This window comes from Piliocolobus tephrosceles, chromosome X (assembly GCF_002776525.5).
Source record: "Piliocolobus tephrosceles isolate RC106 chromosome X, ASM277652v3, whole genome shotgun sequence".
In the NCBI taxonomy this organism is placed as follows: domain Eukaryota; kingdom Metazoa; phylum Chordata; class Mammalia; order Primates; family Cercopithecidae; genus Piliocolobus; species Piliocolobus tephrosceles.
In genome coordinates, this window is record NC_045455.1 from 19,532,191 (window position 1) to 19,547,898 (window position 15,708).

Consider the following 15,708-nt stretch of genomic DNA (forward strand, 5'->3'; position numbering starts at 1 on the left):
TATCTATCTATCTATCTATCTATCTATCTATCTATCTATCTATCTATGAATGATAGGGTCTGGCTCTGTTGCCCAGGCCCAGTTATGTTGCCCATAACTCACTGCAGGCCCAAACTCCTGGGCCTAAGTGACCTTCCTGCCTTAGCCTCCCAAGTAGCTGGGACTGTAGGCATGTTCCACTGTACCTGGTGGTTTTTATAGTTTCAAGTGTTTGAAAAAAATCAAGTTAAGAATACTACTTTATGACATGTAAAAAGTGTATGTGAAGTTCACATTTCAGTGTCCATATATGAAAGTTTTTTAGAATCCAACTCCCCCTGTTCACATACATATTATCACGTTAGACCAGCAGTGTGGGGTAGTGCTGGCAGAGATGATGTGGCCCTCAAAGATGAACAGATTTAATATATGGCCCTTGACAGAAACAGTTGGCCATTCTCTGCTTGAAACCAAGGCCCAGGTACCCACAGAGTATGTCGACCCAGGGTGGCATCGTCCCTTCCTACCCAACTTGCTTGCTTCCCTATTCCCACTTCTCACGGGCTTGATTCCTTCTTATTTGGCAAACCCTGTCACTCAAACCTGGCCCAGATCAGGCTGCCAATTACTAGCTTTATGAAAGTACTTATTACTGCTTGGAGATGTATTATTTATGTGCCTGTTCACTTGCTTACTGTTTATCTCCTTCTCAAGAATGTAAACTAAGGACACAATCTTTGAGAGGGTAGAGATTTGGTAAATCCTGTTCATTTCTGTACCTCTAAAGCCTTCAGTGGCCCCTGGCATACAGCAAGTGCTCAACAAATAAATACTTGCTGAATAAATAAATGTGCTTTGGGCAGTTACTCAACTTTTGCAGTTTCCTCACCTAAACAAATACAGATGACAACGTTGACCTTGGAGAGAATGTGTGAAGAGTGCTCGAGGACACCAAACTCAGTGCTGCCAGTGATGCCTGATGGAAAAAACATGGTTCCTACAGCACAGGAGACCTGGAATGTTCCCTGACAGTTGTTATTTAAACGCACAAGGTAAGCCAGTTAGACTTACTGAGGCTCCGTTTCCTCCCCTATAAAAATGATAGTAATAACATCTATCTGTTATGAGAAATCATGTTCCTGGAAGGGCTCAGGAAACTGGAAGCTTGGTAAGGACATTAGCTATTTCTCTCACTTGCTCAATGATTTCCAACCAGTATCCCTAAACTCCTCCCTGCTAGTCTGAAATGGTGATGCCCTGTTGAGCTGCTCCTGACAAACCAGGGCCAGCTTTAGCTGCTGGATGCTACTTAAGTAAAGCTGGGGCAATGTAGGGACTCTTCTAATGTCCTCTTGAATGAGAAAGACACAATGAGAGAAATGAGCACACTTTCCTTTTTTAATGGGACATCTAAATACCAGATAAGATCACTTCAATACACCATACTAGGTTTTTAACATTTTCTCTGATTTATCTTTAGTGGCCTTTACAAGGGAGAAAATTCCCGTTAATTAAATTCAGAGATATCAGAATTGCTAAGGGAATTGTTCTGAACAATGGTGTCATGAACAAGAAGTAATACAACCTTTACGGAGATATTATTAAAATGATTTAGAATATTAAAAAATGTGGGAAGCAAATATGACAAGAGATTTTGGCTGGAAAAAATAATGGTCCCATCTCTGTCTGAAAAGGAATCACAAATGCAAATATTAAGGGATGGGATGAGTAATTTAAAAAAATATCCAAAGCAATAAGGATGCTGATGGTTATAAAATGCGATAATGGTTTGTATGACAGAAACTAGCCTACAATAGAGGGGCCACATTTGGTGCTTGGGTTAGAACTCATGGATCCTCTTAATTGTTGATTTTATTTTCTTTTGAGGGGAAATGGAGTAAGAGCTCTGCCTCCTGGCCATTCCCTGAGCTTTGCAGCTTGATATGTGTATAACCTCTTTAGGTCAGAGAGGAGTGAGAAGCAACAAACCCAAGCCAACTAATTCTTATGTATCTTGAATTATTCATTCCAATAGCCACTCTCTAGATAATAGAGCATTTTAGTTAATGGAGAAAACAATGGATAAAATGAGAGGTGTAAGCCTATGTGCTAACAAGGTGAAACATCAATGGCTAAAACCTGTGTAATGTTCGCTTCTGAAGAGGAAAGGAGGGGTTTAGTAAAAGGAGAGATAATGGGATTATTTTGAGGAATTTTACGGCAATAACGTCCATTGGGTTGGTAATTATTCTGTGTTTAGAAAATTATTTTTTTGAGTTCTTTAAAATGGAATGAAGCACAAAAATTTTCTGCAGGGGATAACTTGGTAGGCTGATGACTATGACTGATATGACTTGAGGTCTTCTATCTATAACTTATTCCTTTCTGTCTCATTAATTCAAGCACACAAGCATCATCTTATGATTCAGTAACCAAATTACAGAATCACTGGCAACTTCACATCTTATGTTCAAGAATCCTTGTCCTGGGAACTCTCTTTGTAAGGGTAATATTTTTAAAAAGCAACAAATAACAATGACAGAAAACTTTCTTTTTTGGAGTTATTCATCTTGAAACCACTCAGACAAAACCCATGTATAGTTTCATGTCAATGTTCACTTAATAGTCTTCCAAATCGTTTTTGATGCTTCTTTGATCCTTAATGAAATAGTCATGTGTAATATTGCACTAGAATTTTACAATTTCTCTCAATATTTCAGGTACAAATGTCTATGGGTTGTGTGTGTGCATAGCTGGATAGAGAGGGAAATGATGTAGCTGAACCTGCTCACTACCCACCAGACACTATCATAGCTCCTCAAATAAGGCTTCTAAAAGCCTCTGAAGCAGGGATGCTTCCCATTCCATAGAAGAGGAACCTGAGACTCAAGAAGTAAAGTAATTTGTAGAGACTCTAATTAATAAAGAATAAGGGATTCTAGCTCCAGCTTGTCTAAGCAATCTGCTGAGTTTTCTTCTTTTGGTGGGAATAGGGCAGAAGTTTGGGTCAGATGTGAATATTGATGAGGACAGGAGAAAGTGAAAAATTACTTTGCTGTTTTGTCATTAATGAATCAACTGGTAGATGAAACTCAATTTCAGCTTTGGTATGGCTGAATGTAATCCATCGCAATTATTACTTGTGTTGTGGAATTTATGATTTTATTCATATCCTATGTTTTGTGGATCAGAGCTCTCTCTGTCCACAACACTATAACAAGCATCACAGCCTGAGGAAGACTGAGAAAAAATTAAAAGGGCATACTGCTCTTGAAGAAAGTCAGGGCGTCATCTTCTAAAACCATTTTGTACTCTGTAAGTTTCTGGTGCTGGGAAGGATTTTCTTACTTGTGTCCTGGAAATTGACATCATTGCCATTGTAGGCGTTTTTCAGTTTGTTGGTCATCACACGGAGAGCCATAATCTGCTGTCTGATGAAAGTGTCGGGCCGAGTGATGTCCACGTCCACCTCGGGATTGTTGATCTGGTTGGTGAGCCCATCATTCATGATCTCAGGCAAGTATCTGCAAGGCAGAGAGGGAGAGAACAGCTTAGGGAGATGCCACAGAAACCATAAAACCAGATGCTGCCATGCAAAACCAGACGACTGTCTCTGACAGTTGGCCAAGACACCTGGCAAAAACTGGATCTGGTTCCTGGAAAAAAATGTTAAATAGTGAAAACACAGAACACATTTTTTTCAGACGAAGATGTGGCTAAAATAGCCTCAGACTAGTTTTTTAAACGGCACTGAATTCTTAGGTAGGTTTGCCTACAAATAAATGCGAAACTGGGGACCTATGAGAAACCACTTGTATTAATCTGTTCTCACACTGAAACATACATACCTGAGACTGGGTAATTTAGAAAGAAAAAGAGGTTTAATAGACTCACAGTTCCACATAGCTGGAGAGACCTCACAATCATGGTGGAAGATAGAGGAGGAGCAAAGGCACATCTTAAATGGTGGCAGGCAAGAGAAGTGCCAAGCAAAAGGGGGAAAAGCCCCTTATAAAACCATCAGATCTTGTGAGAACTCACTATCATGAGAGCAGCAGCCTGGGGTAATAGCCTCCATGGTTCAATTACCTCCATGATTCAATTACCTCCCACCATTTCCCTCCCATGACACTTGCAGATTGTGGAACTAAATTCAAGATGGGACTTGGGAGGGGAGAGAGCCAAACCACATCACCACTACTTCACATTAATGACTCTTTCCTCCCTCCATCCCAAATGTTAGCTTAGGTCAAGGATTCGATAGCTTTGTCGGTTCTGCTGGTGTTGGTAGTCAGAACTGGGCTTATAAATCACGTATGATCCAAGAGAGTTTCCTGTGAGGATGCCCATTCTTAACTGCAGAGGCACTACCTCAGATCTTACTCAGAAGAAATTCTGGATATGAAAAACCTGCTTTGGGGACATTTCAGAAGTAAGCAGTGGTTACTGGAATGATTGAGGTGTCTATTAGGGTTTTTATTTTGTAGTAGGATCTTGGTTTTAATTAGGTAGATTTACCAATGTTCAGTAAAACAGAAGGGTAAAATCATCAAATGAGTCCAAGTTTTACTTTTCTTTCATTTGTATCAAAATGTCAAAATTGTCAGTCCTTCAATGTGAGCTGCTTAAGCTGTCTAGGGGTATTTATATAAGTGGAGGCTAAAGATCTTGGAAATGTACTTGGGGCCCTCTCTGACTCCTTACTCTCACCATCTGTCCATCTTCCAGTCCTCTTCCTCTTCTTCTCACAGAGCTTCTTATACCTGTTTCTGTTTTCCCATTTCCCATTTCTCTCACTGGAGAGACACCCCCTGCAGCCTCAAAGTGACCCCCCCCCACACCCTTCTTTCCTCTCTAGAGCATCCTGCACATGCTGTATGATTAATTTTTAAAAAATATTGCTTTCATCATATCACTTTTTAAAAACTTTTGAGGATGGTAGCTAATGTTCAGTAACTACCAGGCACTGCAGTAAACATTTGACACACATCTTTAAATTCAGCCCAACAGCAAATCTAGGAGATGAGGACTATTTTATCCTTGTTTTATGAAACAGAAAACTGAGGCTTAGTGGGAATAAGCCAATGTGCAAAGTCACAGAGCTAATAGCTGGCAAAACCATGACTTACACCCAGTCTAGCTCTCGAGCCCCAGTGCCCAAACACTGCCCCAAACTGCCTGGAGGATCATCAACTAGAATTCATATGTTATAGCTCAGCAATCAAAGAGTCTCCACCCACTTCTACTTTCTCATACTCTCTCCAGGGACCCTCCTTGTCTTATAGAGTTTACTCCCTGTAGCCATCCTATGCCTTGCTGTCCTACAGGTTTTCCTTGCATAGTGAAATTTCCCATTTAAGTCCCAAATACCCTTAAAGACCCAGGCCTATCCTCACTTTCTCTTCAAGATATTTCCCAGCTTTCAGGGATCTGATCACCCTTTTGTCAGGCTGCCAGGTTTGGTTGGGCATTTCGTGTGCTGCACAAACTCACCCCTCGAAGCTGCAGGAGTGAGTTGGTGCTGAAATCCAGACCACAGCTAAGCTACACCCCTGCAGGGTACCATCCACCAAAAGGGGTGCCTTTTTCTTTTCTTTCTGGTACTCTTTTTTTAGAAAACTTCAATACATATAAAAGTAGAGACAATAACATAATGAACCCCCATGCACCCATCTGGGTGCCTTTTTCTAATTCCTACTAAGGTGCTATGTTTGTCTGTGTCCTAGTAAGAAACAGATGGCACACTCAAAGGGGTGACAGAGTTTAAAGAAGATGCTATTTATAAAGGTTGAACAAGTTAAAGGAAACCAGCCCAGAGAGGTGAAGCGCCCCGGGGCCGGCCTCAGGAGAGGGGGGCCCCGGGGATAAGGGGAAGAAATTGTTGGTTGAATGAACAAGGAATGAACAAGAACTGATACCACAGAGAGGCACCCAATGACACGGCAACTGCCAAACCAACATCTATCTGACACGGCAACTGCCAAACCAACATCTATCAGCAAGGAGGCCAGGGGGAGGAGGCCCTGACCCCTGTAGTCCCGCCTCTTGACCCCCAGCTGCTGCCTCCCATTGGCTGAACCAACTGGAAGCTGGTGGGCAAGGGAGCCCAGATGATACAGCTTGTAGAGGTCCTCCAGGGCCAGGGCCACAGTGGAGGGATGAAGATTGGGTCTGAAGGGAATCAGGACATCAACTCTGGCCCTCTACAGGCCCGGGACAGCCCTACCTAATTGCCATTACTGTTATTTATTTATTTTTTTTGAGACGGAGTCTCTCTCTGTCGCCCAGGCTGGAGTGCAGTGGCCGGATCTCAGCTCACTGCAAGCTCCGCCTCCCGGGTTTACGCCATTCTCCTGCCTCAGCCTCCCGAGTAGCTGGGACTACAGGCGCCCGCCACCTCGCCCGGCTAATGTTTTTTGCATTTTTAGTAGAGACGGGGTTTCACCCGGTTAGCCAGGATGGTCTCAATCTCCTGACCTCATGATCCGCCCGTCTCGGCCTCCCAAAGTGCTGGGATTACAGGCTTGAGCCACCGCGCCCGGCCTACTGTTATTCTTTTACTTGCTCTACTGTTGTTGCTTGAAAGCTCAAAAACCATATTTTCCTCTATTTTATTATTCCTATTTACATATTCTTGTATAATATCCATATGCTTGAAATTCTTCCCTTCCTGCAAGTGATTTTCCAAGTTCTGGAAACCAAAAGCTCTATCCATCAACCTCCAAAAGAAGAACTACACAGAGAAACTTTGGTATTTAAGCTATTTTTCAGGTATTGAATCTTACGCTTGATGTATTTGTATATGAAATGGTTTACTCATTTTAAATCAGAAGTCCCATGAATAAGCTCCATGTCTTCATCCATATCTTGAACAAAATCGACTTCACAATGCTCACTAAATAATGAATAATAAAACACACGGAGTGCATTGTAAATCCTTTTCCATGAAGCTCCAACTATTTACTGCTCTAAAAAATGGCCTCATAGAAAATTTTAAAAGCCGTGGACTCATATCTCTTTCTTTTGCCATAAAGCATAACTTCTGTCCTGCGTTTTAATATATCCGGTATGTAAATAAATTCCTGTTTGTTCCTGAGACTGTTTTCCTGATGTAATTTCTAAAATATGCCATTGGATTGACTATTACTGACAGGCAATTATATGAGCTAGGATCCGTGAGCTCTACCTAATTGTTACAGCCTATTGGAATAAACAATAGCAGGTGCAGCCCATCTTTTGCTGACACCAGAGCTGAGAGGTGATGGTCAATTCTGGTGTTGCTCCTCTACATTTTGGGAGATGACTCCTGCAGCTGTACCTATGCTGAGTCAGAGGCGAGCTTTGTTTCTTTCAGATGCTGTGTGCACTGCATGGTTAGCCGAGACTCATGTATCAGAAGCTCACTGCAATAGCTTACTTGGGAATGCTACCCCTGGGAGTCTGAACATCCAGGAACAATAAGAGACTGCCAAGTAAACCCAGCCTCTAACTGTGCCTACTGATGCTCAGCTGCTTACAATAAAAACAAGTAACAGTGCATCCGTGTCCTCAAGAGCCTTTTCTCCTTTTGGTGTATTCAAAGGGTGACTTTGGAGACACTGTGAAAACTTAAACCTAAAACAGCTGAAAATAAAAATGGTCATTTTGTCACTCCAGAGGTAAGTCCTGAATCTAAATCTATAGATGTCCATTGTGCGGCCCAAAGGGTCTGTGAAAGCCCCACTCAGCATGAGGACCTCATGAGTCCATTTATTTCTTGCCTCTCACATTTGGTTTCTTTACATAACACTCCTGTCCTGCAAGAATAGATACCTCTTTGAGCCCACCATGTTATTCCTTTTACTGGATTTTTGCACAGCTTTTTGACATGACAGCATCCTGTTTTTGCACCATCATATCCCTGGGAGACATAGAAGGAGAATCTTGGCAAAGAGAGCCTAGGTTCCAAGGCTGTGGATGCACGTTTACCTTAGCCTCGGGAGAAGCCAGCAGTGAGGACAACCTGGAGAGTTGAGCAGGGATGTCATGGTTTGCCAATGCAGCCTGCCCTGGGCAAGTGGATGGCATCCATGAACAGCCAAGCACAGCTTCCTCATTTGGGTTGCCTTCTGTTCTGCAAGAGTATGGCAAGGAACTGAATCTTTGGCACTTTTACAGAATTATTTTTCTTTGCATCTCACTGCATATCGTAAATGTCGGCGTCCTTGACTACATCCAAACATTAGAACAACTGATTAGGGTGGAAGAGTCCTATGGAAATTTGGGGGGTGAGAGGGCCGATACATCCAGTCCTGTGGGTAGAGTTGACAGTTCTTGTCATCTGAGAGAGATTAAACACAACCATCCCCACAGAAATTTCCCAGCAGCCAACCACAGCCTCCGCTATTCTCAACATTCAACATCACTCCTGACAGTTTAACCAATGCTTCCAGAAAGACCCTGTTGATATGTGCATATGCTTAGTATTTCTCATCATCACGTTAATGCTGGTAGCTGTTTTGATGTAAGGCACTGCGTAGTGGGGGAATAGGTCACATGACTCTCAAGATTTAATGAAATTTGAAAGCCAGTAGATCTGAGAAGTGAGGCACTAGCAAGGAAGGTTAGCCCGGTGGTGCTTAGTGGGGGTGTCATGAATTCAAGTAGGAGCTAAGGCAGGAATGGGGAGAAATGGGGAGCTTGGGTGCCGGCCTGGGCTTCTTCTCTGGTGCATGATTCTTCCCCTGACTGTTACTGCCTCAAGGCACAATAAGGAGGGTAAAGTGAAAGCAATTTCAGTAGTTTGTTGCCACAAATGAGCTCCACTCAATACACATCTTTATAGCAATTTTAAATTCTAAGCTACCTATTCATTAATGTTAAGCAGGTTTAAGAGTTTTACTCATCTAAGTAGATGTAAATCTCTATGTGCAGTGCCAAAATTCAAGACCCCCCCAAATTTTCCTCCATCTGCTTTTTAGCAAAACTTCATCTCATCTGAAACAAGGTGAATTATAGTCCTCATGTATCTCACTTAGTATGAATTTTAATACATTTTTGCTGCAGAAATACTAATATGTTTGATTGTGGATTGCAGCCCCAGACCCCACTGGAAGCATGATGTAATATATAACATATTCACTATGGTCTTTTTCTGAAATCTAAAAAGTTGTGGATTCTGAAACACATGTGGTTTCAAGGGTCTCAAATAAGGGACCGAAAGCCCAGCAACCTCTAGAAAAGGTACCAGCAACCTTTTCTAGAAGATTTCTTAAAAATCTAAGTTTTAAACTTCCCACATATTAGGATGACTATAATTTAAAATACACAAACAAAAAAATAACAAATGTTGGTAAAGGTGTGGAGAAATTGGAATCCTGTGCACTGTTCTTGGGAATGTGAAATGGTATAGTTGCTGTAGGAAATAGTATAGCAGTTCCTCCAAAAATTAAAAACAGGGCCGGGTGCAGTGGCTCATGCCTATAATCCCAGCACTTTGGGAGGCCGAGGAGGGTGGATCACCTGAGGTCGGGAGTTCGAGACCAGCCTGACCAACATGGAGAAACCCTGTCTCTACTAAAAATATCAAATTAGCTGGGCCTGGTGGCACATGCCTATAATCCCAGCTACTCAGGAGGCTGAGACAGGGGAATCACTTGAGCCTGGGAAGCGGAGGTTGTGGTGAGCCAAGATTGCGGCCATTGCACTCCAGCCTGGGCCACAAGAGCTAAACTGTGTTTCAAAAAAAAAAAAGAATTACCATACAATCCAGCAATCGCATATATATACACCCAAAGTACCAAGAACCAATGTTCATAGTACCATTATTATATGTATGAATAATAAATATATTATTATTACAACTGCTACTTGGATTCATGACACCACCGGGCTAACCTTCCTTGCTAGTACCTTCTCGGACCTATTGGCTTTCAATCTCATTATTATATATATGAATAATAGTACTGTGAAGAGAAGTATACAGTTAACTTTGGGATATCCCAAAGAATGAAAGGCAAGGACTTGAGCAGATATTTGTATACCTCTGTTCACAGTACCATTATTCATAATAACCACAAGGTGACAGATGTCCACTTATGGATGAATGGAGAAATAAAATGTGGTATACACATACAGTGGAAATATAATTCAACCTTAGAAAGAAAAAACATTCTGACATGTGATACCACATAGATGACCCTTGAGGACATTATAGTAAGTGAAAGAAGACAGTCACAAAGAACAAATATTTTATGATTCCACTTATATGAGGTACCTGGAATAGGCAAGTTCGAAGAGACAGAAAATAGAATGGTGGTCAGCAGGGCCTGGGATAGAGGGGAGGGAATTTATGTTTAATGGGTACAAAGTTTCAGTTTATGAAGATAAAAAAGTTCTGTGGATGGATGGTGGTGATGGTTGCACAACCACGTGACTGCACTTAATGCCACAAAACTATCCATTGTGCAATGGTTTATGTTTTTAGGTTTGGTATATTTCACCACAATGTTAAAAATTCAAGTTTTAGTTATAACTGTACTAAAGTTCTTAGTAAGAATTACTTTTTTTCTTAACATTTTTCTTGGATGGGAAGTTGGATTATTCAACGCAAACTGTGACCTTCTGCTTTAAGTGCATTTATACATTCTTGAACACCGTTAAGCTAGGTTGTCTGAGGCACTAGGGACTTCATGAGATCTGACGTCGAGATATGGTCCAGCGCCTAAGGGCTATGTATGACTGGGTCACCTGTGATCTCTCTGGGACCCAGCAGTGTGACCATGGACAAGTCATTTAGCTACTTTATATAATTATTTGCTATGCAATTTTAATGTACTCTTATGAAAATTAAGTTGTTAACATGGTTCCCCAAATTGCCAAATTAATTTCTTATGAGTGGCTGACAGTAGCAGAATCTGAAGTTTTAAAGCCTGAATTCATGTTCAGAAGAAGAATTTGCTGTGGCTGTTTTCCAGTTGGAGAATGTGAGGCAGGAAATGGTTTGGGGATACTTTTGGAGAACACATAGCTCTTTGATCGCAGTAGTAAGCAGGAGTGAAATTCTTTGACTTGGCCTCTTAATTCATTGGCAGGAACTCCCCCAACCCATTCTTTCTTAGTAGACCTGCAGTTTGCAAACTACAGAGCAGAAAGCAAAAAAAGACCTATGAGCCAGTTTTCAGGAATGACGAGTTGTGAACAAGCAACATGCTCCCTTCTTCCTATTTGCGGCCAGCTCTGCCTAACATTTTTTTTTTTTTTTTTTTTTTTTTTTTTTTTCCCATTTGCAAGAGGTTCACACAGCTTCCTCCCTGCCAGGACAGTCAGGAAGTCTTTATGGGGTCCTCTTTCTTCAAGCGTGTCTGAAGAAGGGAAGTGGGCATTTTAGAACGTCTGGCTTGACAGTAGCCAGTTCTTTCCTAAGACAGAATTCCCACTGATATGGTTTGGATTTGTGTTCAAATCTCATGTCAAATTTTAATCTCCAATGTTGGAGGTGGGTGATGGTGGAAGGTGATTGGATCATGGGGGTGGGTTTCTCCTTTGGTGCTGTTCTCATGATAGAGTTTTCACGAGGGCTGGCTGTTTAAAAGTGTATGGCTCCACGCCCTTCCCTCTCTTCCTCCTGCTCCAGCCATGTAAGACATGCCTGCTTTCCCTTTGCCTTCCAACATGGTTGTAAGTCTCCTAAGGGCTCCCCAGCCATGCTACCTATACAGCCTGTGGAACCATGAGCCAATGAAACCTCTTTTCTTTATAAATTACTCAGTCTCAGTTATTTCTTTATAGCAGTGTGAGAATGAACGAATACACCCACTTTTCCAAGGTGTTTGGCTTGGTACATATTGGATATTTTACAGTTCTTTAAAATGCAGCTAGAGTGCTTTGGGTCACACTCCACAATTAGGTTAAAACAATATTGTCCTCAAGACTGCCAAGTCACTATCTTTGACAGATTTGTCATCATCATGCATCATCCCATCTCCTTCCATCTGTTTAGACTTGCTCAGTCATGACTCGCTGTTTTTATTGGTTAGTCAATCCACACTCTGTGGTGAGTGACTGATCTATTTTCTAGATTTTTCTACTTTTCCTATTTCTTACAATTTACTGTGTTTACCTCCTGGCCTTGGGAAGGATTTCCTTGGGGACACAATATTTCTGTCAAGATCAGGTGCCTTGAAAAACAGCAGAGGCTCCCTGCAAAAGTCATGTTTCCAATGGGTCCAATTAATTTTGCCCCTCAGCCAGCTCCTTGATAGCCTCCTCCCAGAAAGCGTTTTAAAGAAAGGACACAGTGACAGCTCAACACTGCCTTACAAGGAGCAACATCGGAAAGCTGTTTCACCAGTTTTATGTGGGAGAGGGAGGAGTCTGGAAATGACTGACTCAAGACCTCTGAAGACTCTGAAATAATTTATGTCCTATCAGATAACACGTGTGCCGATGGGACTTGGCTCTCAGACCAGCTTTCATTTTTCCTACCCTGTCTCACTGTCTGCCATACTTTCCTTTTCTTTTTAATCCCTTTGGGTTTGGAAAAAGGGTCTGTGTGAAGGAAAACAATGCTACAAGAAGTTAGAGGTGATGCAGTTTAATACGGCTATGTTCTAAAAAAGAAAGTATCTGCCTCTTTATGAGCAAAAAGGTAAGGGCCTATTTGAACACCATTAGGGCTTTATTTTTTCTTTTGCTGCTGCCTGACAAAGTTCTAACCTGTATATGCTAACCATATAAAAGTTTTATTTCCTTCCAAGCCTATGCTTTCCTGCCTCCTATCTAATCATTCTTTTCTAGCTTCTGTACAGACAGCTCATTCCGGCCACCGACTGCCCAGAACGACCTTCTCAGGGATGACTGATGACTGCAAATGTCCTCCTAGGGTCTCGCAGTTCACCCCAGGAACTTTGGGAGGCCTAGATTTGTAACCTGCACCATGAGTCTTTAATTTTTTTCCCTTTGGCCTTCTAGATTATTATTGATTTTCCTCTGTAACTTACTAGCTTCCTTTCAGTTCCTATTTGTCTGAGCTGAGTCAGAATGTTGCTGTGTCTTCTCACATTTACCCCTGAGAAGTTACTTAGGTAAGTGAAAAATGGAAGAAATAGAAGTTACACTTGCAAACTCACTTTCCTGCTGGCCACTGAAGATGACTAGGCTGTCTTTCTCAAGTGACAGACACTGCCATGAACTCTAAGAAAAATCCTTTATTAGCTCTTGTGATAAATAGGATGTGATTCTGAAAACAATGTCTGTGTGCCATCAAAATTCACATGTTGAAGCCCTAATCCCCAGTGTGATGGTACTTGGAGGTAGGGCCACCGGGAGGTAATTAGGGTTGAATGAGATCATGAGGGTAGATGATTTCTCATACTAGTGCCCTTATAAGAGAAAGGAACTAGGACTCTCTCTGTCTCTCTAAAGATACAGTAAGGAGGCCATTGTCTATAATAAGCCAGGAAGAGAACCCAATCTGCTGGCACACTGATCTTGGACTTCCCAGCCTCTAGAATTATGAGAAATACATTTCTGTTGTTTAGGCTATTTTATCTACGGTATTTTTTGAGGTAAGACACTAATTGAATCAAATACTGACCAAGAATGCAAAATATTCATTCTTGCCACTCATCAAAATGACACTATTAAAGACTAGAGGTTTGTGTGGATGATACCCTGTATTGTGAAGGCTTAAAATTTCTAACTTGAAATTCTCTCCTGATGCACATGTGAAGCCTATGCAATTCATTGTTGAGAAGACTTCAACCTTGTCCATAACCAGGCTATCATTAGTGGGTGATGTTACAATTGAACCATGTGAACTCCCAGCTCATATTGCTGTTGTTATTTTTATTATAAGAAAAGCCCCATTAAAGGAAACATTAAGGGTATCAGTGAAGAAAAAAACTCCCAAAATTGCAACATGCTCCCTGAGGCTTGGGTGTGGACTGAAAAAGGTAATATCTTACATGTTAATAGGGACATCTAAAACACCAGATAAAACACATGGTTGCCAATTAAATGTGAATTTCAGGTAAACAATGAATCCTTTTTTTTTTTTGTATAAGTGTGTTCCATTTGTTGTCTGTTATCTTTATGTGCTAGTTCTGGCAATCCTGCCTTCAAGCCTTGCCACTCCAAGTGTGGTCCCTGGACCAACAATAACTGCATCACCTTTAGCTTGTTAGAAATACTGAATCTCACTCAGGTTCTACCCTAGACTTACTGTCTTGGCTTGGGGTTCTATGACAAAAATCCTGCAGACTGGCAGTTTAAACAATGCACATTTATTTCTTACAGTTCTTGGGATTATGGTGTTCAAGACCAAGGTGCTAGCATATCCTGTGTCTGATGAGGGCTCTCTTCCTGGTTTGCTGATGGCTGTGTTCTTGTTGTGTTCTCACATGGCAGATAGAGAGAGAGATAGAGAGAGAGAGAGACAGAGAGAGAGAAAGAGACAGAGACAGAGAACCTCTCTCATGTCTCCTCTTACAAGGGTAGTAATCCCATTAATGAGGGCTCCACCCTCAAGACCTAATTATCTCCCAAAGACCCCTCCACCAAAGATGATTGCATAAGGGGTGAGGATTTCAACTATGAATTTTTGGGGGACAGAAACATTCAATCCAGAGCACTTACTGAATCAGAATCTGCATTTCAATAAGATCTCCAAGAGTTTAGCCTGCACCCTAAAGTTTGAGAAGCACTGTTTCAGGACTACAAACTATTTTTATTGAGATTATCTCATTGATCTTCACATTGTCCCAGGAAGTTGGCAAGGAAAGAGGAAGCAGGGAAGACACTCCCTTAACCACTTTGTTTAACCCATTCTTGTTTTCAGAATGAAGATTTAAATGCTGATAGGGTCACTGTGATTGGGCACACCTGCAATTTTCTCCCATCAAAGGGCAGAGTCTCCTCGTACCCCACCTCCTGTTCCAGACCTGTTTAGCTACAGAGGCAGAGAGAGATCGGTCAGAGATGGGCGAGGGTGGAGTGACTTGGGGGAGCTGCGGGATGAAAGTGGATTCAAACCTTAGGGGAGCCACTGCTTACACACCCTTAACCACAGTCTCACCACTGCAGATTGCACCCTGCAGACTGCCACAGCAGCCATCGCTCTGTGTATCCTGTTCTATTTGAACTCATCATCAATTTCAACTGGTGCCATTACTTAATAACAGCTTTTTAAAAAATAAGATAATAACTGGAGTAAATGGAAATATATACCGTAAGAGTCACTTTGATGTCAGAAACGTTAAAATTTGAAATAAATATGTTTCTGAATCAAGGAAGTACAGTAGAGAGCTACGGAGCAAGGCTCAGAAAGTAATCAGGAAAAATAAGGGTGATGGAAGACAAGCCTGAGCAAACACTGAGATAGGACAAAAGGCTGCACGAGCATGTACAAAGAGAAAAATGTGGCCGAAGGAGTCTGACAGATAAAACAGAAAGACAGGAAGAAATGTCTAGTTTACTGGAGAACTATCACACAGGCTTGAGTTTATAAACTTCAGGCATGACAATCTCTATCAGTTCTAATAAGCCTCTCTGCTTCATATCTATTAATCCTTGATGGATTTAAAAAAAATTATTTCTTCTTATTTTTTGTTTTTATTTTTTAGAGATAGACTCTCACTCTGTTGCTCAGGTTGGAGTACAGTGGCACAATAATAGCTTACTGCAACCTCAAATTCCTGGGCTCAAGTGATCGTCCTGCCTCAACCTCCTGAGTAGCTAAGATTACAGGCG

At 41.6% G+C, this 15,708-nt stretch overlaps 1 protein-coding gene across 1 annotated transcript in view; it reads right to left on the minus strand.

Annotated features, from left to right (window-relative positions):
• Positions 1 to 15,708, minus strand: part of LOC111546589 (glypican-6) — a 584,762-nt gene that overhangs the window by 5,484 nt on the left and 563,570 nt on the right. Inside the window, exons 6-7 of the mRNA XM_026446573.1 lie at positions 3,328 to 3,503; positions 869 to 955 (exon numbers count right to left, since the gene is read on the minus strand). Coding sequence (XP_026302358.1) covers positions 869 to 955; positions 3,328 to 3,503 — 263 coding nt within the window. The remainder of the gene's footprint in view (positions 1 to 868; positions 956 to 3,327; positions 3,504 to 15,708) is intronic.